The sequence below is a fragment of the Nicotiana sylvestris genome, chromosome 9 (assembly GCF_000393655.2).
Source record: "Nicotiana sylvestris chromosome 9, ASM39365v2, whole genome shotgun sequence".
In the NCBI taxonomy this organism is placed as follows: Eukaryota; Viridiplantae; Streptophyta; class Magnoliopsida; order Solanales; family Solanaceae; genus Nicotiana; species Nicotiana sylvestris.
Window position 1 is genome coordinate 97,828,388 of NC_091065.1, and position 21,156 is coordinate 97,849,543.

The window sequence follows — 21,156 nt, forward strand, 5'->3', positions numbered from 1 at the left end:
AGACCCCTAACATCACCTTTAAGCTCTCTACAAGGGTTTCAAACAATACCATCATCCCGGGCATGAAATCAAGAAGTAATAACACTAGAACGATCCCCACAACGTAAGTATTGCTATATTGCCTCTCTTTTTCTTTGTAGTTTGAGTTTTGGAAGGTATTTTGAAGTTAATAAAAATGCCTAATTTCTGGTTCCAAGCTCTTAAACATCAAGGAATATTGATTAATTTATTTCATAATAGTTAGAATTCACGGGACGGTGATCGGAAGCCGTGGGTTCGAGTTATTTGATTTGTAATGGACTATTTTGTGGGCTGTTTCGTGTAGCTTTTGGACTGTATATTTTGCTACTATTTAATGGAGTTTTTGGAAGATAAATTGTGTGGAGAAACACCACCTAATGGCGAAATGATGGATTAGTCATTCTTTGTAATATTTCCGGGGCGTTGGACACAACTATAGTCGTCGTTTTTGGTATGAATTGATTGGGGTGTGTTGGGATGTTGTAGTCTAAATATAACATGGATTTCAACTTGCATACACTGTAGCAGGTAATTATATTGTGTTCCTACAGGCGCTTAAGGTTATCTTGGCATTGGTTAAGTTAAATGGATGAACTAGACATGAACTAGTGTATAAAGTTACTAATTAAGAATAATTGGAGTTGTGGATCATTTTCTTTGTTATGGATATATGGTATAAGACTGGAATTATTGATAAATGACTTCATTATCATGTTAATGATACTATTAAGTTAAAGTAAAAAGTCTATAAGGGATGATATCGGGTATACGAATTCCAATTGGAGCTTGTTGCTCGTCGTAAAATAGTTATGACTTGTTGTTGTTTTATGGTGTCTTGTTATTGATAAATATGTATTGCTGGATTTCTCTAGTAATTGTTGTTGGTATGTGGTATTGGATGAGGCTTTGTTTTAGGGGAGATGCTGCCCGAATTTATATAAACGAACTACAAGTTTAAGTTGCAGACTTAGCCTTTATTCAACACTGATTTTGAATCTCCTTATGCAATGGTAGATTGAGTTGAGTTGTTTGAAGAGTAGATTAGGAGGTATTAAGGACTCACCATGGTTAAGGTATGTTAAGGCACTTACTTCTTTATATTGGCATGATCTAAAGTGAAACAAACATAAATGGTATGCTAATTCATAACGGATCTACTCCTAGAAACTAAGGTTTTCCATGTTGTTCTTTCCTTATAAAGTTATTCTAAGCAAGTGTGTATGATCCTTAAATCCTACTAAGTCTCATATTGATGGTAGGGATGTCCATAATATTAATCGAAGGTGCAATGACCTTACATCACTCCGAAAAGTTTAGAACGTAATTCTATGAGTCCAACATGCATTATATATGTATCTACTTTAATCTACCGAGCCGCGCTATAGTCGACCGGGTATGGCACCTATTGTGCAACCACTGATCAGTTGGGTTAACGAGCTCCACATGGCCGGGTACGATTCTACCGAGCCTTATGATGGCCGGGTACATTTTTACCGAGTCCTCTTTGAGGCCGGGTACGATATGATGATGATGATAATGCCTACAGAGGCGTATGTTTTTAAAAGTTTATGTATATATATATGTATTATGCATTTCATGTCAGTAGCCTCCAGAGGCACGCAGATGTTACATGTTGTATCTCCCCTATCTCTTTTTATATTACTGTTTTTATTTATGCTTTCTTGCCTTACATACTTAGTACTTTATTTGTATTGACGTCCTTTTTGCCTGGGGACGCTGCGTTTCATGCCCGCAGGTCCAATTGATAGGTTGACATTCCTCCGAGTAGGCTATCAGCTCAGCGGAGGTGTTGGTGCACTCCACTTACTCCGGAGTTGCCTATTTGGTCAGTATGCTTTGGATATGTATTGATTGGTATGGCGGGGCCCTATCCCGACCTTTATGATTTTATGTACTCTTAGAGGCTTGTAGACAGATGTCAGGTTTATGGATACTTGTATGGTCGTGTTGGCCTATGTGTTGAGTTTACAAATGGTCATGTCGGCCTTATAGGCCCGTATGTCACATGTATAACTTTGTATATCATGTTGGGTCGTCATATGTTGAGTATTCCCTTATGTTTTATTCTTGTTGTCTTATGACGGGTTTCTGGCTCATTTACTCAAGATAGTATAATAAGAAAGATATGTTATGTTGGTACTCGGTTGAGTAAGGCACCGGGTGCCCGTCGCGGCTCTTCGGTTTGGGTCGTGACAGAAATCTTAGGATACCAATAACTTCGTCCAACTTTAAGGTATTTGCACTAGTGAAAAGTTCAAATCTACACAAGATACTTCCATTATACACGATATCATGATACATATACAAACTAGTGGGGGATTGTTAGACATAGTTAGTTTGTATATGTGGGGGTTTCCCACATCGGTGACTTTAAGTCACTTTTGAGGCCTTAAAAGGCTAAGCACACTAAGTCATATAGAATGAGTATTTGACATACTTCTAAAAGTATGTGTAATATATATTATTATATATCTAAATGACTTGGACTTGGACTTGGACGCGGGTCGGGTCGGATCTTTAAATAAAGGTTTTATTTTTATATTTATTTTTTGGAGCAGTTTCCGATTATTTAAATTCGAATTTAAATTTGAATTTAAATAAAACAGATATAACTGTTCGTATAGGAGTGTGACTTTTCTGAAAAGTCTTCTCTTGAATTCTATAAATACAAGGAGACTCCAAGAGCAGCGATATTCAATTTTTTTGCAAGTGTAATTCTGGCTTTGTTGTATCCTGACGGAGAATTGCTTGTAATACCCTAAAGAATATACGGGCAATATCTTTTGAAAGATAGTGATATTTCAAGCCTCAAAGCTATACTTCTCTTTTAATCTTCTGTAAGTTTTCTAACACTTTTCATGTAAAGATAAATCTGAACGAAAATACTGTTCAAAATCCGAAAAATATTCCAACATAATATACTGGAGTTCCAGTATAATATACTGGACTTCCAGCCTAATATACTGGTCCAGCATAATATGCTGGAAGTCCATAAACATGTGCTCCAATCTCCAGTATATTATGCTGAAACTTTTTGTGTGTTGGAGTTCTAGCATAATATGCTGGAAGTTCATACACAGGTGCACCAATCTCCAGTATATTATGCTGGAACTTTCCGTGTTGCAGCAAAATAGTGACTATTTTTCAATGACTTTACAAACGCAGACTATTTTTTTACTTACCAATCCAAAAACTGGTTAACTCGTACTATTTTCACCCTAAAATCAATTATATACGGGGTTTGGGGCCAACAACTGAAAACTAGTAAGAGAAAATTAACGAAATAGCAACAAATCGATATTACTTATAAATAATTTTCCATTAAGTCATGCTATACAAAATAGTTAAAAAAGCTATCAAAGATATTCAACATTTAAAAACCTAGGCAAAAGAGGATTTTTTTCAATAGATATGGTTAGAAAACACATGGATGAGAAGATATACAGAATTTTGAGAAAAAATAAAGGTAATTTGGACTGGTTTGGAATCAAAATTCATTATCGCTGATATATAATACTCAAAAAACATAGGCAAAAAGGATATTTTTTGTATGATAGGAATTCGTTGAAAAGACATAGATGCGGCAATATACAAAATTTAAGGTGATTTGGACCGATTTAGAATCAAAATTTGTAGTTGAAATTGGGTTTATAATTTTCTCTATGCCAAATGTATCTTACATATATCTCATATGTATCTCCCACACAAGTATACATGAATATACAGTGGATAAACATTGATACAAAATACATATGGGATCACATACCATCTTCTTCCATATTGATCTTCAACTTCAAATTTGGCTCAAATTTCAATTCAAACCACCATAGATCTCCGCAAAAATCGTCTCAATCTGAGAGTCAAACTCATTGAGATGTACCCAATATATTTCAACAACACCCACTCGAAACAAATTCTAACTTTGATAACCCGAATTTCTAACTCAAGCTTAAGCAAACATCAATGGAGTTAAAACTTCAAATTACCTCTAATCTTCCTCAAATTTATTATATTGCCATGTCTTAAATTTATAAAGAGCATGCAATTGATTTTTTATTTATTTTTTTGGACTTTTATATTATAATATATGTGTTGTGTGTTTATTGTTAGCTAGTATTTGATCATGTTTCTACTCAGTTACAGTAGTTCATGAACTAATTTCTCTATTAAATTTTGACTCATTTCAAATATCATCTGGGAAATTGTAATCTGAAGTGCTAATCATCAGGGAAATATCCTTTAGTATTTTACACCAATTAAACAATTTAACTATAAGGTCACAAATTAAAGTAAAGAAATATAGTATCACTTAATTATGATTATATGAAAATAATTTATATACAAAGACACATTTATGTATTTATTTGTCTGGTATAAAAAATTAGTTTGAGTAATTTTTTTTTCGGACACTAATGTCGTATGGAGGATGCATCACATCAAATCAAACCAGGTTTACGAAAAAGATATGCTTTAATTAGGGGCACAAAATCATTCTCAACTGCGACGATCAAAATGGCAGCAGATTTGCTTGTCTGAGCACCAAAAACCAACCAATATAATTATTTTATAAATTTAGTGGTTTTAGCCAAATGTAAGTTGGATAACAATCAATAACGATTGACCTTTTTTTATTTGATTAAACCGATAATGAGATTGAGAGAAATGATTTTTTCTTGAAAAAACTCTCATCGTGATGTTTAAAGTTTTTGTTACTATTTCACTGTGACACTGATTTAGACACATGCCTATGTATCCAGTGTTTCGGCAAAATTCATAGTTAACCGAATCGAAAAATCGAACCAAGCCGAAAAGTCAAATCAAATCGATTAAAAAATCTGATTTGGTTTGGTTTGGTATTGAGTAAAAACACCCGAACTAATTTTTATATATATTTTAAGACTTTATGTAAAATTTTCTTTAAAAAATGTCTAGAAATATTTGGGATTCTCTTGCAGGATATAAATTTTAATAGAATATGAAGTGCTCCATATTTATTGACCTTAAATAATGGGTTGTATGATTACTCTCTTATCAGATATTATTGAAATGCGTCTATCTATTTGTTCTTCCATATTCATATCATATATTAAGATCTATTAAATTTTTATATCTTTTTCGAATGTGAAGTGGTTATTATATTTAGGTATCATATTGAATTTTATGTTTAATTACTAAATTTGGTTAACCTGAAAGTGTATATCAACGAAAAATTATTGTCACACGACTAAAAAAATAACTATTATGCGTTACTAATAGAATTTTCCCATAAGAATATTTTAATCGATAATATGTTTGTCAATTTTTTTTTTATATTTTTACTAAATAGATATTTACTTATCAAATATTTGACAAAGTAAGAATGGAATAATATGTAAGTAACAAAAAACCTGAAAAATCCGACAAAACCGAACCAATCCAAACCGATATAGTTGGTTTGGTTTTGATAAAAGCCGAACCAACCCGGTCCATATACACCCCTAGTTTTGGCTCTAATTTCATACATGTATGTGTAGGGTTGTGCATAATTTGGTAAACACCGAATTACCGTACAGAAATCAAAAAAAATTATATTTGGTATTTGGTTTAAGTACTTAAAAAAATTGGTATTTGGTATTTAAAAATGAAATACTGAAACATCGATATCGTACCGAAATATATAATAAGTTACACGATACACATATTATTGATTACAAAATGAATATTAAAGTTCTAAATTTTATTTTTCGTCATTTTTTATAATTTCCTTTAACATTAATCCCCTATTTCTCCCATTATACTTGACTTTCCCCCATTTTCTTTCGTTGCCTACTTATGTTTCAACCTTTCTCCCATCTAAATTTAACATTTTTAGTTTTCATAGTTTTTACTATATTATAACATTTTTATTTTCGTAGTGGTGGGTACCTTACTTAAGAATATTACAGTCTATGACTTTATGCACTGTTAATATTCGAGTTGAACAAAGCGAATTTACCAAACTGAATAAACCGAAAGAAAAAAACCCGAACCATACCGAATTTAATTAGGTATGGTATTGGTATAACATTTTAAGAAATTAAATACCGAAAATATTAAACTGAAATGTCTAAATACCGTATCATACCGACCGACGAACACCCCTATGTATGTGTGTTAAAGAAATAAGCAAAGATAAAATTAAATATGTCATCAGAGTCCAAACTTTTCTGTATTTAAAAAATAAAAAAATAACAAAAGCTCAAAACCCTAAGAATCTAAATATTGAATGCACCACTGAATATATATTACATTTCTTGCAAGGATTCATTATTACAACACTATAATTAATTATTCGGGTTATCATGCTATTTCACTAAGTCATATACTATTAATTAGTTAAAGACTAGTACCATTTTCTTTCTTTATATTACGAATGAAGTTAGTCAACATCCTTATCAATGAGCCAATAAATTGTGTAGTATATTAACAGTTTCCTATGGTTCAGAGAAACCAAGAGAAGGAAGAACGAGTAGGTGCACATTTTAATATAACATTAAATAAAACAAAGCCATCATTTTTGACCCACTGGCACATGGGTTTCCTTTAGAAGACCTGTTATATTATCAATCGCAGATTTTTCCAATTTTAGGCTGTTGAATGAGCTATGAAAGGTCAATAATCCAGTTATTACAACTCATATTTGTCATGGCATCTGCAGGTCAACTTATTAGACAAATAATACACACTGAATACAAATGTTCTTTTTAAATAAAAATATAATAGTGTTTTGTGTGTACTCAACTATTTCTGCCTTTTGTCTATAGAGTCAAAACCAAACCAGACAGTCAGATACAAATGTTCAATAAACGTTTTTGTTAGTTTTCACACCATGTTGAAGTAAACAAAAAATAAGCATTGACTTTTGCATTTTTCTTTAGTGGTGGAGAGGTTTGTGGGCATTTCCACTTTCAAAGTCAACATAGAAACTGCAACTAGTACTTGAATATTGGTTTTCCCTTTTTTTTAAACCCCAGAAAATCAGCAGCTGTTACAGTCTTTGTCATAGTCTCTGTCCTTCGGGTAAGCACTTTATGCTTACTGGGTAAACTCCCTGCTATGTAATAGCCTGCAAATCATATTGGAAATGTAAATCGCACTAGGCAAGCCGTGTGCGCAAACTCGACCCAGAAGATATTGAGGAGGGATAGATCCCAGGTTATTTGTACGGATGACCGCCCTCCAAACCAACTGGGCCATCCGTAGGGATAATATTGGTTTTCGAGCAAGTTATTTTACTACACTTTTCGCACTAAACTGTTCACACTCAAAACTTGTATTTATATATTATTGGTCAAGGTGGAATATGATATTGGCAAGATTATTTATTAATGAGTTGAAACCGTGTTATTGTGACATCTTGTATTGGACCATTAAGCCTTGTACCTTTCAACTACATCTTTAATTTGGATATGATTGTTTTTCCACTAATTTTACTATCCCTTTTTGTCGTCCACTTATATATGACAACCCTTTTGAAGTAAAAGCTCAAAAATGTTGTATTCTTCTTGAAACCAAGTATTAGACATGACAACATTTCATAGTACCTTTGTTTACATTCTACATGTGCTACTTCTTTGTTCACTTCCATTAAATATCACATCTTCAGCAAGAACTGAAGCTGAAGCTCTAATCAAATGGAAGAGTAACTTATCTCCTATTTCTTTTTTGGATTCTTGGTCCATTTCCAATCTCAGAAACTTGTGTAATTGGACAGCTATTGTTTGCAATACTGGTGGAACACTTTCTGAGATCAATCTTTCTGATGCAACCCTCTCTGGCTCTCTTGATCAGCTTGATTTTACTTCATTCCTGAACCTCACTCGTTTTAATCTCAATGGCAATAACTTCCGTGGATCGATACCTTCGAATATTGGCAATGCCTCTATGCTCACTTTCTTGGACCTGAGTAACAATATCTTGGAAGGTGTCATACCAGAAGAGATTGGGAAGTTAACACAACTTGAATATCTCAGTTTTTATAACAACAATTTAAATGGTGTTATTCCCTATCAAATTAGCAATCTTCAGAAGGTAAGGTACTTGGATCTTGGATCAAATTACTTAGAAACTCCTGATTGGTCTAAATTGAGGAATATGCCTCTGTTGGCACATCTGAGCTTTGGTTACAATGAATTGAGGTTAGAATTCCCTGAATTTGTACTCCGTTGCCATAATCTGACTTACCTCGATATATCTTTAAACCATTTGAATGGTTCAATCCCAGAAACAGTATTCACCAACTTAGACAAGCTTGAGTACCTTAATCTTTCATCCAATTCATTTGAAGGTTTATTGTCACCAAATTTTACCAAGTTGTCCAAGTTAAAAGAACTTCGGATTGGTCTTAACATGTTTTCTGGCCTAATTCCTGATGAAATTGGTTTGATCACTAGTCTTGAAGTTGTTGTACTTTTCAACAATTCATTTCTAGGAAATATTCCATCTTCTATAGGAAGACTCACAAATCTTCAACAACTAGACCTTCGAAAGAATCGTTTGAATTCAACCATTCCTTCTGAGCTTGGCCTGTGTACTAACCTCACCGTCTTGGCTTTAGCAGAGAATTTCTTGCAAGGACCATTGCCTCCATCTTTCTCTTCTCTGACCAAGTTATCTGATTTGGGGTTGTCTTCTAATATTCTTTCTGGTGAGATCTCAACATATTTCATCACCAATTGGACTGAGCTGACATCTTTGCAGCTTCAAAACAATTCCTTTACTGGGAATATTCCATCTGAAATCAGTCAGTTGAAAAGCCTCAAATATCTTTTCCTCTTTCATAACAATTTCACTGGTCCCATTCCCTCTGAGATTGGAGACTTGCAAAACTTGTTGGAGCTAGATTTCTCTGACAACCAGCTTTCAGGAACAATACCTCCATCCATTGGAAACTTAACCAATCTAACAACGTTGCATCTTTTTCGCAATGTTCTCAGTGGAACCATTCCTCCTGAGATTGGGAAATTGACATCTCTTCAGATCCTTGATATCAATACCAACCGACTTAGTGGTGAGCTGCCGGACATCATTTCTGACCTCAGCAGTCTGAACCTTTTTTTTGTATATAGTAATAATATCTCGGGCAGTGTTCCTGAGGATTTTGGAAAAAAAAGTCCTCAATTGTCCAGTGTCAGCTTTTCAAATAACAGCTTCAGTGGTGAACTGCCTCCTGGATTATGTAGCCAGTTTGCTCTTGAGGAGTTGACAATAAATGGCAACAAATTCAGTGGAAAGTTACCAGATTGCTTGAAGAATTGCACAGAGCTAAAAAGAATAAGGCTTGAAGGCAACAACTTATCTGGTAATCTTGCAGAGGCATTTGGCGTGCACCCGAATCTTGATTTCCTTTCTCTCATTGACAACCAATTTTCAGGTGAACTCTCACCTGAATGGGGGAAATGTGAAAAACTCACAAGTCTAAGAATGGATGGAAACAAAATTTCTGGTGTGATCCCAGCTGAGCTAGGGAATCTGAGGGAGCTGCGCGTGTTAACTTTGGAAGGAAATGAATTGACCGGTGAAATTCCTTCTGAACTGGCAAAGTTAGGCCAGCTCTACAATCTCAGCTTGAGCAAAAACAATCTTACAGGAGGCATCCCTCAGTCTGTTGGAAATTTAACTAAGCTCCAGTATCTTGACTTGTCAACAAACAAGTTAAGTGGTAACATACCGGTAGATGTTGGGAAGTGCGAGAGACTTTTGAGCTTGAATCTTGGCAACAACTCATTATCAGGTGGTATTCCCTCTGAACTTGGAAATTTGATGGGGTTGAGTATTCTTTTGGACCTCAGTGGCAATTCGCTATCGGGAACAATCCCACAAAACTTGGCCAAGCTTACCTCATTGGAGGATCTCAACCTCTCACATAACAACCTCTCAGGTAGAATTCCTCCGTCATTATCTCGCATGGTCAGTCTTCAGGAAATGGACTTTTCCTACAACGAGTTTTCAGGACCAATTCCAACCGATGGAGTATTTCAAGGAGCGGCTGCTAGATCTTTTCTTGGAAACTCTGGTTTGTGTGGAAATGTAGAAGGATTATCCTCGTGTAATTTGGCTACCCCGGATGAGAAGTCCAGAAACAAGAATCAAAAGGTTCTTATTGGGGTACTTGTACCGGTGGCCTGCCTCATACTTTTGGCAATCATTTTTGTTGCATGCCTTGTATCTCGAAGGAAGGCTAAGCAATACGATGAGGAGATCAAAGCCAGCCAGATGTATGAGAATTCAGAGTCTCTCATTTGGGAAAGAGAAGGGAAGTTTACATTTGGTGACATTGTGAAAGCTACTGAAGATTTCAATGAGAAAAACTGCATTGGAAGAGGAGGCTTTGGAAGTGTTTATAGAGCAATTTTGCCATCTGGGCAGGTTGTTGCAGTCAAAAGACTCAACATGTCAGACTCAAGTGACATTCCTTTAACAAGTCGTCGAAGCTTTGAGAATGAGATTAGAACTTTGACAGAGGTGAGACACAGGAATATAATCAAGCTCTTTGGTTACTGTTCCAAGAATGGGTGCATGTACTTGGTTTATGAGTATATAGAAAAAGGTAGCCTCGGGAAAGTTCTGTATGACAGTGAGATGGTAACGGAACTGGGGTGGGGCACAAGAGTGAAAATTGTGCAAGGAATAGCACATGCACTTGCTTACTTGCACCATGACTGCTCCCCACCCATCGTGCACCGTGATGTATCGCTGAATAACATCTTGCTTGAGTCAGAGTTCGAGCCACGACTCTCTGACTTTGGCACAGCAAAGCTGCTAGCTTCAGAATCATCAAATTGGACCTCAGTTGCTGGTTCTTATGGCTACATGGCACCAGGTATTTTACTCATTAGCTAATGCATCCATATATATATCTGTTGGTTTTTTCAGTATGTTCATTGGAAGAATGCAGGCAGACACTCACTTTTAAACCCTTGCAATTCCTTATTAGGTATTCTGATTTTAGTGTCCCTGATGCAGCTAATTTTCTGCTAAACAGGCTTGTGATAGTTGATATTCTTGTTTTAGCAAAGAAGAATGTTTCACTAACATCTTGTGTTTCTTGTTGTGCAGAGCTTGCATTTACCATGCGCGTTACAGAAAAATGTGATGTTTATAGTTTTGGAGTTGTGGCTATGGAGATTATGATGGGAAGGCATCCAGGGGAGCTTTTAACCTCATTATCAGCAGCAACAACTTTATCATCGGAAATTCTTTTGAAGGATGTTCTTGACCAAAGACTTCAACCGCCCACTGGCCACTTGGCAGAAGCAGTGGTTTTTGTTATCACGATTGCCTTTGCATGCACACGTACCACTCCTGAGTCACGACCAACCATGCGTTCTGTAGCACAAGAATTATCTGCTCAGACTTTGCCTTACCTTCCACAGCCATTGGGGTCAATAGAAGTGAGCAAACTAACAAGTTTCCAGAAATAGCAGAAAGTATGAGATGACAAGCCTGAGGTATAGGTGTGAAAAATGTACAGGCTGCAGCAGAGTTCTAGTGTTAGTGTCTATATAGTTTCAATGATGAAACATTGGGGCTGGCCGAATTATTACGTTGTGGGTGCACTTTTCTCTAGAGAGAAAGAAATAATATCATCCTGTTGAGCATGATATTCAGATCTCAAAGTCTTATAATCCTAATTATATTGATATCTTTACTTCCAACAACAACTATGCCTCAATCATTAGCTAGTTGGAGTCGACTATATGAATCCTCACTTCTTCATTTAGGCTCGATCATATCATCATCATACCCAATAAGACAAAAAGGGGGGGAAAAGTTAAATCTACATAAAAATAATAGTAATAATAATATTAGAAGTTCTCTAAGTGATATCTTAACTTCCAGCAGGAACAAATAATAAAACAAAAGAAACCACAAAATCCTGCTGAGGTTGGTAGTACACTAGATTTCCATGTGATTTTATAACAATTTCTCCAAAGGAAGTGACTAGGTGTATGAAATATGAGCTTGAATACAGCCTCACAGAGATGAAAATTGAGGTGTAAGTCATTAAAGATTATAGGAGAAGATGCTTAGCATCTTAAAAATCTGATATACATGGACAAGTTTGGATGCTACAGAGTGCCCTTCTCCTTTTCCTAGTCTTCACTTTATTGCTAGGCAAATCACTAGCAGAAAGATACAATGTGTCGCTTGCAATCAAAATAGCTACCTAACAAAAATTGGCAAAGAATACATCACACATATACCAGGCATGGTATTTAGCATTCCACTCCACACTGCTTGAGTATAGGGCCCTTCTGTTTTGGTAGGAAAGGGTCTATTCTGACCCAAACCAGTGAGAAGATTGAAGCAAGAAGAATTGACCATAGGACCACAATGGTGGGAGTCCTATTCTGCCTGCCCATCAATCCCTTTAGGAAAGGATAGAGATGGACAATAACCCAAAAGGCGAAGAATAACTTTCCGAAGAGAGGACCCCATGAACCATAACCATTGTTGATGGCATCCGAAACACCAGCCACAACACCAACCATATTCAAGATGATCAGAGTGGTTGGTGGGATGAGGAGTGTGGTCCATTTGAAGAGGTAAAGCTCCCCAAACTCAGTGTCCTCAGCTGCTTTTGCTGTTACGGTGAAATTTGTGTCTACACCAGCAAGAACTTTAAGAAGGCCTTGGAAAACTGCAAACAAATGTGCTGAAACACCTCCAATGACCCAAAATTGCTCGTTACGCCACCAGGCCTCAATGCTTACTCCACTCCATCGCAGCTCGAGTACGCTTGTGACTATGATGGAGAGGAAGAGAGCCATGAACCAAATGCTTGCAAAGTTATTAAGCTGCAAAAAGAAACATGATCTTTGACTTAGAAAATTAAAATCAATCTTCAACATATTGTTGAACCAGATGACTTAAAAGTTCGCTTACTGTTGGGACGATAAATTTTCCAGTGAGAAGGCATACAGCTGGAAGGGTGCAGTAAGCTAGAAGAGCAATGGAAGTGAAAGGGTAAACAATGGTGTTAATGTAAGCTAGCCTTTCCAACAATTTGAGTTTACCACCCCAGGCATACCAAAGGGGACAATGACGACTCATGAAGATTTCGACAGAACCAAGAGCCCATCTCAGGACTTGGTGCAATCTATCTGATAGATTGATGGGAGCTGATCCCTTAAAAGCTGCTCTTTTTGGACAGCAATAAACTGATCTCCATCCTCTGCAGTGCATCTTGAATCCAGTCAAAATGTCCTCTGTGACAGAACCATAAATCCACCCAATCTGTCAAGAAAATAAGAAAGAAAAGCAATTAGTAGAAGCTAGTGAAGCGACCATCAAACCAATTAGTAGAAGCTAGCGAAGCGACCATTGATAACTCATTATGATTCTAACCTCTTTGCCCCACTCAGTTTTCTCTTCATACCCACAGCTAATAACATGAATGGCTTCTTTTATGAGTGTTGTTGGATTTGTCCCTTCAGGAAGCCCACCATCTTCCATGAGTGTGGAAGCTATGAAAACTGGGGACTGCCCAAATCGTTTCTCAAAGTTCTTTTGGGACATAAGAGATGATTTCTCAAGCTCATCATATCCTTCAAGTCCTTCTTCAATTTCCTCAAGATCAAAGACAGGTCCAGATGGCTTCCTAGTGTAGTTCTTTCCATTCATTGTTCTCTTTTTCTTGCTATATAGCCCAAGTAAGGACTTGATGCTCTTCTTCTTGGACCTGGACTTGGGCTTTCTTGAACCACCACAACAGCAGCAGCACCAACTAGGCCAGCAATCACATGTCATCTTTGGCCGCTTCTCTGAAACAGGTGGATCATAGCCGTATAATGCCGGCCTGTTGAAAACACAACCTGTTCCAACATATACTGGCCCTTGAATGCCATCCAGGCCTTTCATGTTGATCTGTCGCCATGAAGAAAAAGAACTCATTAAATACTGAGAATAAACCCTTTGCTAACCACATTGCTGCGTTTAAACTTACATCAAAGAAGACAACATTACGGTTGGCATATCGATCATGGCGATCAATACCATCAAATCTCTGGGGAAATTGGACATAACAGAGCTTCTTTCCAATTTGTGGGTCCATTAAAAAGCACATGGCTTCTCTAACTGCCTTGCTGTTGTTAAGGTAGTGATCACAATCCAAGTTCAACATAAATGGTGCATTCGTCAGCACTGCAGAGACTCGAACCTATTTAGAAAAAACAGAATCAATTACATATAACATGCCGAAGAAGACTTAAAAGAATGTCAAGGAAGGCCAGCCAGAAATTAATACTAGTACGAATTACTAACCAAAGCATTCATGGCACCAGCTTTCTTGTTGTGTTGATAGCCTGGTCGTTTCTCACGGGAAACATAGACAAGGCGCGGTAGCTCTTTTCCTTCAACGTCAAGTGCACCTTCACTACCAAGATAAACTTGAATCATACCAGGATGGTCTCTGGTATTGTTACCAGGCCATGGAGTTCCGTCTTGCATTACCCATCCTTCTTCTGGTTTTTTCTGAGCCTTTGCCACTAATGCATTAATTCTTACCTTGAATTCTTCATATTCTCTCTGCCACAAGATAATGACTTTTCAATTTGCAGCAAATATGATTTAGCCAAAGAAACTTAAACCCCTGACAAGTGATACTCCTTCTATCCGAATTTATATGACACTTTCCATTATGGGACGTCGGAAAATGTTTGACACGATTCCATTTCTACAACTTTCACAATAAACTATTTGAATAGGATTCTCTTTTAAACTAACTTTTTAACGATGTAATTCAAATTAACTATTTAGACAACACGTCTACTCCGATAAAGCCATATAAAATGAGACAAATGAAGTACTAATAGATACCTTCATGGCTCTGCGGTCCTTGACGAAGGTAGGCTGAACTTTATCTTTCAAGTAATCAATCTTTTCATTGAAGTAGAAATCAGGTGCTCGAGGCTCTACGTTATATTTCTTACAAAATGGCACCCATCTCCTTGCGAATTCCGCCGTTTTTGCTAATGCATCAAACAGCAGCATTGATGCACCATCATCTGATACATAACAGCTGACCTTCTCAACAGGGTAATCAACAGCCAAGATCGACAAAACTGTGTTTGCAGTGATAATAGGAGGCTCCTTAAGGGGATCAACTGTGCTCACAAACACATCCACTGGAGCTAAACGATTCGGCTCGCCTTCACGCTCAAACCTCAATGCCAAGCGATCAAGGTAAGTTTCACGGTTTATGGGTGACCATTTGGGGAACTGATCAAGTATCCATGATAGACCAAACCATATTTCACATATTACAGAGATAATCCATAATGGATAAGCATCATTGGCTGGCGTTAAGATCCGGAAATGGAAGAAGAATCCAAGAATTACAAGCCTGAGTACAATGACTATGCGATATGGACTAATTAGGCTTGATGGAAGTGGAACTTTTCGCCAGAGTGGTTGCCGAGCTTCAGCCAAACTGTTTGAAAATCATTGAAATGGTTAAAACATTGAAATCTTTGCAAGTTTTATATGCTTAATGCTTGATCTGTTTCAATTCATAAATACTCCTTTCATGTTGGACCATTGTAGTATTTGACCCAATTTGTTAGTAATATTACATATACAACTTCAACAATTAGCAAGACTTCAAATTCATGCAACTATTCAAACTTTAAGAATGTAATGTCTTCATTACCAATAACTTCTCAACTTGGTTTTGGGCACCTATTAAGACAACCATTTATTATCACCATTATATGGGGTACTTGACTCAATTAACTTTATCTCTTCCTTAAATGAGTAATTGAATGATTATATGCCTACTTGGAGTAGTAAGGGTGGAATTAGAAAGAAAAAAAACTTAATGCATTCTTGATTTTCTAATGTAACAAATGTTTTAAACCAAGTTCGTTTGTTAAAGTAAGAGATAAAAAGGGTCGGAGGAAGTAATATTATCTTCCACTATTACTAATACAATACATAGGTCAAATAACAACAACAACAACCATAACAAACCTGGTATAATCCCACATATTGGGGTCTGTGGAAGGTAGTGTGTACGCAGACCTTGTGAAGGCAGAGGGAGAGAAATAAATTGGAGAAAAAGAAAAGACTTACAGATAGTCATCATCTTCATCAGCTTGATCATTTCCACCATCACCCAATTTGCTTACTAGACCTCTCTTTTCTTGCCTGTTCTTCCATTTCTCAACTCTTTCCTTCCATTCTGCGTCACCATAAGTTTCTTTCTGCTCATCTTCCAAATCTTTGCCTGCCACTGTAATTTTTCCATTGAGAAGAAAGTCACATTGACATGCTCCAATAAATAATAAAGTGCAACAGTTACTTATTTGGATGAGAATAGATTGATTTACCGCTTCCAGTAACGGATTGATTATAAGCAGCGCCATTTGCGTTGTGATGCTGTTGATTATAGTCTCCATTCTCCTGCCAACATACAAACACTTGATTTCATTTCATTTCTAATATTGTATGGAGTTAGAGGTTGCAAATGGACAGATTAGGTCACATTTGAGCGGGTGAAATTCAAAAATAGTCACATTTACAAGTGACAATTGAAAAATAGTAACAGTTTCAAAAGCAATCGAAATTTAGCCACTTTTTACGTAAAGATAAATCTGAATGAAAATACTGTTCAAAATCCGAAAAATATTCTAGCAATATATAGTGAACTTCCAGCATAATATAGTGGACTTACAGCATAATATATTGTACTTCCAACATAATATACTAGAGTTCCAGCATAATATGCTGGAAGTTCATATATATGTGCTTCAATTTCCAGTATATTATGCTGGAACTTTCCGTGTATTGTAGTTCCAGCCAGAGGCGGATTTAGGATTTTTAGTATATGAGTGCACTACTAAAAAAGAGAAAAAAATGTATTAAGTGGGAATTGATCCCTCTTCCTTCTGATAAATAACTCAACTTTCAACCAAGTGCAACATTCAACTTTCTTGGAGCATGGGTGCCAACACTTAATAATATACCAATTTTAAAAAATATGTACATAAAATATTTAATTTTGAAGAAAGACCATGGGTTCACGTGCCCCACATTTTACCCTATGAATCCCCCTAGTTCCAGCATAATATGCTGGAAGTTCATACACAGTCAATCTCCAGTATATTATGTTGGAACTTTTCGTGTTGCAGCAAAATAGTGGCTATTTTTCAATGACTTTACAAACGCCAACTATTTTTCAATTAACAGTCCGAAAACTGGCTAGCCCGTGCTATTTTTACCAAATGAGTGGATCAAATACACTATATAAAACTATATTACTCTCCCTACTCAAGTTTTACTATAATTACATTTTATATACCCAATTACCATTTATGTACATTTTAAGAGAATTAATGATAATAATTAGTGTCCTAAAATTACTCTAACATATCTTCCACTCCCCCACATTTCTCTCTCCACATCTCACCCCCCTCCCCCACGTATCTTGCACAAGAGAGCAGCAATTCCACCATTGACAGTCATTAAAAAGCTTTGAAGCTTTGAATTCGAATTTGGGTTTTCAAAAATCATTTTTTTGTTTGAATTGGATGTTGTTGCAAAGAATTGAGAATTCTCTCTACGTCTCTCTCTATCTCTCAATCCCTAATTTCAATAATATAAAATAAAGGAAAAGAGAGCAGCAATTCCACCACTGACAGCCATTAAAAAGCTTTGAAGCTTTGAATTCGAATTTGGGTTTTCAAAAATCATTTTTTGTTTGGATTGGGTATTGTTGCAAATAATTGGGAATATGATTTGGAGTTTATATCTCAATTTTGAGGGGTTTTGGTGAAGATTAGACTTGGTTTTGGCTGAATTTCAGAGTAAAACTCGAAGAAAAAGAAGAAGAAGACGACATGACATATTGTATACTGCAGAAATTGTAGTAAAATTGTAGAAAAATTATATTCTGTTGTTTATATATTTTTATTTTGTTTATTTAACTATTGTATGAAAGTTGAACAACATTGTATAAAAATTATACTTAAGTTGTATGATATTATAGTTGTATATAATTGAGTAGAAATAATGTATGAAATTGTAGATAAGTTGTATAATATATAATTAGTTGTATGAAATTTATTTTTACTATGACAAAAGACATATTTGTATAAAATATGTATTTAAGTTGTATGTTATTAATTGTATTTAACTGGGTAAAAATAATGTGTGAAAATTGTAGATAAATTGTATAATATATAATTAGTTGTATGAAATTTATTTTTAAGGTGGATTGTATATATTTTGATCGAAGTTGTAGATAAGTATTAAAATTTTAAAACTTACAGAAGCTTGATCCAAGTTGTTAGAAAGCATCCTGATGGAAGGTGAAATTGAAATTTACAGAATTCTAACCAAAAAATATAACTTTCGTCGCAGACAAGAAGAAAAAACAAAGGAAATTAATCAACACTTGAAGAAATAGTTATTTAGGTTATTGTTTAGTTTTTTTTTTTTTTTTTATGATTTTACATTTACGATATTATCATGCCGCTAGCATATGTGGAATATATGTAATACTTACAGTTATTTAGCAATCAGTTCATGAACAAATAAGTTTACTGAAATGTGAGGATTTATCATGAAACTAAGTTTACGATTGTTGAAAAATATGGAAAGAGAAGAGGAGAAAAAAAAAAGGAAAAGGGTGTAACTAAATCCCTTAATTGAAGACACTAATAATAGATTGAGAGTCTTTTAAGGTAGAATGTATATATTTTGTAAATAAAACTTGTGTAGGTAGGGTAATTTACTAAACATGAACATTTAGGATAATAAAGTTTTCAATAGTGTATAGGAATGAAAAAATTCCTTATATCAATAAACGGTTCATAACCCCAAGTCACTCAAAATTTGTTGGGTCTTTTTGGATGGGTCCAATAACGGGTCATAATCCAAGTCCCCTAACAATACATCATCCAACATTCCCTAATTTTTCCTGTTTTGCTTTTTTGAGAAAAAAAAAAAAAGGTGCAAGCTCATTCATTTTTTTCAAGTATTAACTTAGTTCTTCCAAATTTACATAATTCCTACTCTCTAAACTTGATTTTGTATGTTTAGGCTGCATGTTGACCAATAGAAGTATTCCCTCCGTTCCAGTGAACCTATTTCCTTTTTAGTCCGTTCCAAAAAGAATGACCCATTTCTAAATTTGAAAATAATTTAGCTTAAACTTCCAATTCTACCCTTAATGAGAAGATTTTATAATCACAAAAATACTATGTGCCCCTTTTTAACTTGTTTAGGACCACAAATTTCAAAAGTCTTCATTTTTTTTAAACTCTGTGTCCGGTCAAACAGATTCACATAAGTTGGAACGGAAGGAGTGTAGTTTATACGACTTGACCTGATTTTAATGGATCATTTCGAATTCAATTCAGAAGGTAATAATTCAATTCGTTTAAACTTGGACGAGAGTTAGACACATACATAAAGGACAATGTTGTGTTTCATTTAACTAAGAAAAGAGAAAAAAGAATAGGTTGGTGATTTGTTGAAATGAATAAGTATTAACTAACCGAGTGGTGGTGGTTGGGAGAAGTATGATGATTCTTGATCTGAAATTCTTGGTCAAAATCATCATGATCAAAGTCATCTTCATCATCACCTGCAACTCTAGGACAACCTAAACCACATTGCAGAATACAGCTATTGTAAGGTACAGATCATTTCAAGATCAAATGCATCATATATATGAAACAGGTTTTGATGGCCATGCATGCATGCATGCACATATTAATTACATGTAATTACCTTATAAGTGAACTAATCGTGTAAATATTTTTACGCAGTCATTACATAAAAAGAAAAACAAATTAAACTCATAACTTAACCTGATGATAGAGCGGTAAAACTAAATCTATACTTGGGTGCACGTAAGATTTTGAAAGAATAAAAGTGAGAGGCATGCACCTTTATGACGCTTATAGCGAGAATGACAGTGAGGGCAAGACTGATTGCCTTCACTCCTCTCATACTCATAACATGGCCTGCAAACTGGGAATCCACACTCACTACAAGCAACAAACGCGTCCCCGTTTTCCTTCACTCCAATCTCGTCTCCACAAATCTTGCATATTTTCTTCAAAGAAGACATCCGAGCTTCTGACTGATCTCTGGTTTCTGCTGGCTGAGGTCGCTGCTGATATAAAAATGATCTAAATCGTGTTAGAAACCAAAAGAAAATGAGTAGTAGTATATTTTAAGAAGAAATAATTAAGAATATTACATCATCCCCAGTGTGGAAAACATGAAGTTCACTGCGAGAATGAGAACCAGCCATTGTGTTAAATGCCACTAAGGCAAATTGGGGGAATGAGCAATGAAAGGGAATGAGTAGAAGAGAGTATATTAAGGAGAAAAAATGTTCTACTTTTTGGTGGGAGGTTCAGATTTCTCACCAACTGATAGTTGAAGGGTCATTGGTTTGATTAGAAGAGACGTTACTTGGAACTAGGGACAGCTTGACGCTTGCTTCTTCTACATGCTATTTCTCTACACATGCAGACTCATTTTTTAAAAATTTCTTTTTAATTTGTTCTCGATATTTTTTATCCTAATAAGATGGTAGTAGTGATCATAAAATTGTTCTTTTTTAAAGTATTCTCTATTTATACGGAGTACTAATTAGATGGTAGTAGTGTATGATGAATGGTTAGGCTGTACATAGCTTTGACACAAAGGTATCCAACCATTTATATCTGGATATTTACTTATTAGTAGTAATTTGTATTTAAATATCAGTGTAATTTTACTTGTAAAAGTTTTTCTCTTGCTTTTGTATTTGTGCTAGATCATGATCTGAACCAGTTGCACATACACCTAAGTGCATTGTAATGGGTCATTTAACATGTTTGCGATATAAAGTTACTTATAAGTGATTTTTAAATATCCTGATAGTAAAATCTTTTTAACATTGTCAAGTGTATATTAGTTAAATTCAATTTGTTGCAAAGGTTTTTTTCACTTTTAGTCCGCATCAAAAACCATATACAATCGATAGCCGAAAAAGTGTATAAAACTTATGTACTATAACTTTTATAATGTATATATACAAAAAAATATATACATTTATTCGACTATTATTTTGAGAGCAACTACATAGTGTCACTT

At 35.3% G+C, this 21,156-nt stretch overlaps 2 protein-coding genes across 3 annotated transcripts; one reads left to right on the top strand and one right to left on the bottom strand.

Moving 5' to 3' along the window:
• The first annotated feature begins 7,534 nt into the window (after window positions 1–7,534).
• On the top strand, window positions 7,535–11,710 carry LOC104230240 (MDIS1-interacting receptor like kinase 2-like). Its single transcript, XM_009782999.2, has 2 exons — window positions 7,535–10,882; window positions 11,119–11,710. Exons 1-2 carry the CDS (start codon window positions 7,585–7,587, stop codon window positions 11,481–11,483), a joined length of 3,663 nt encoding a protein of 1,220 aa, XP_009781301.1. The 5' UTR covers window positions 7,535–7,584; the 3' UTR covers window positions 11,484–11,710.
• A 331-nt stretch (window positions 11,711–12,041) lies between these two features.
• LOC104230239 (cellulose synthase A catalytic subunit 4 [UDP-forming]) lies at window positions 12,042–20,415 on the bottom strand. 2 transcript variants are annotated; one of them, XM_009782998.2, is made up of 11 exons: window positions 20,273–20,415; window positions 19,957–20,182; window positions 19,563–19,669; window positions 16,392–16,464; window positions 16,135–16,294; window positions 14,881–15,493; window positions 14,326–14,589; window positions 14,009–14,221; window positions 13,411–13,929; window positions 12,949–13,299; window positions 12,042–12,860 (listed from the first exon to the last, which is right to left on the bottom strand). In XM_009782998.2, the coding sequence occupies exons 1-11, from the start codon at window positions 20,324–20,326 to the stop codon at window positions 12,279–12,281; spliced, it is 3,162 nt and encodes a 1,053-aa protein (XP_009781300.1). In that variant the 5' UTR covers window positions 20,327–20,415; the 3' UTR covers window positions 12,042–12,278. The 2 variants fall into 2 exon arrangements, with proteins under 2 accessions (XP_009781300.1, XP_009781299.1); XM_009782997.2 differs by having other exon boundaries at window positions 19,957–20,185; window positions 20,273–20,382.
• Between the last annotated feature and the right edge of the window lie 741 nt (window positions 20,416–21,156).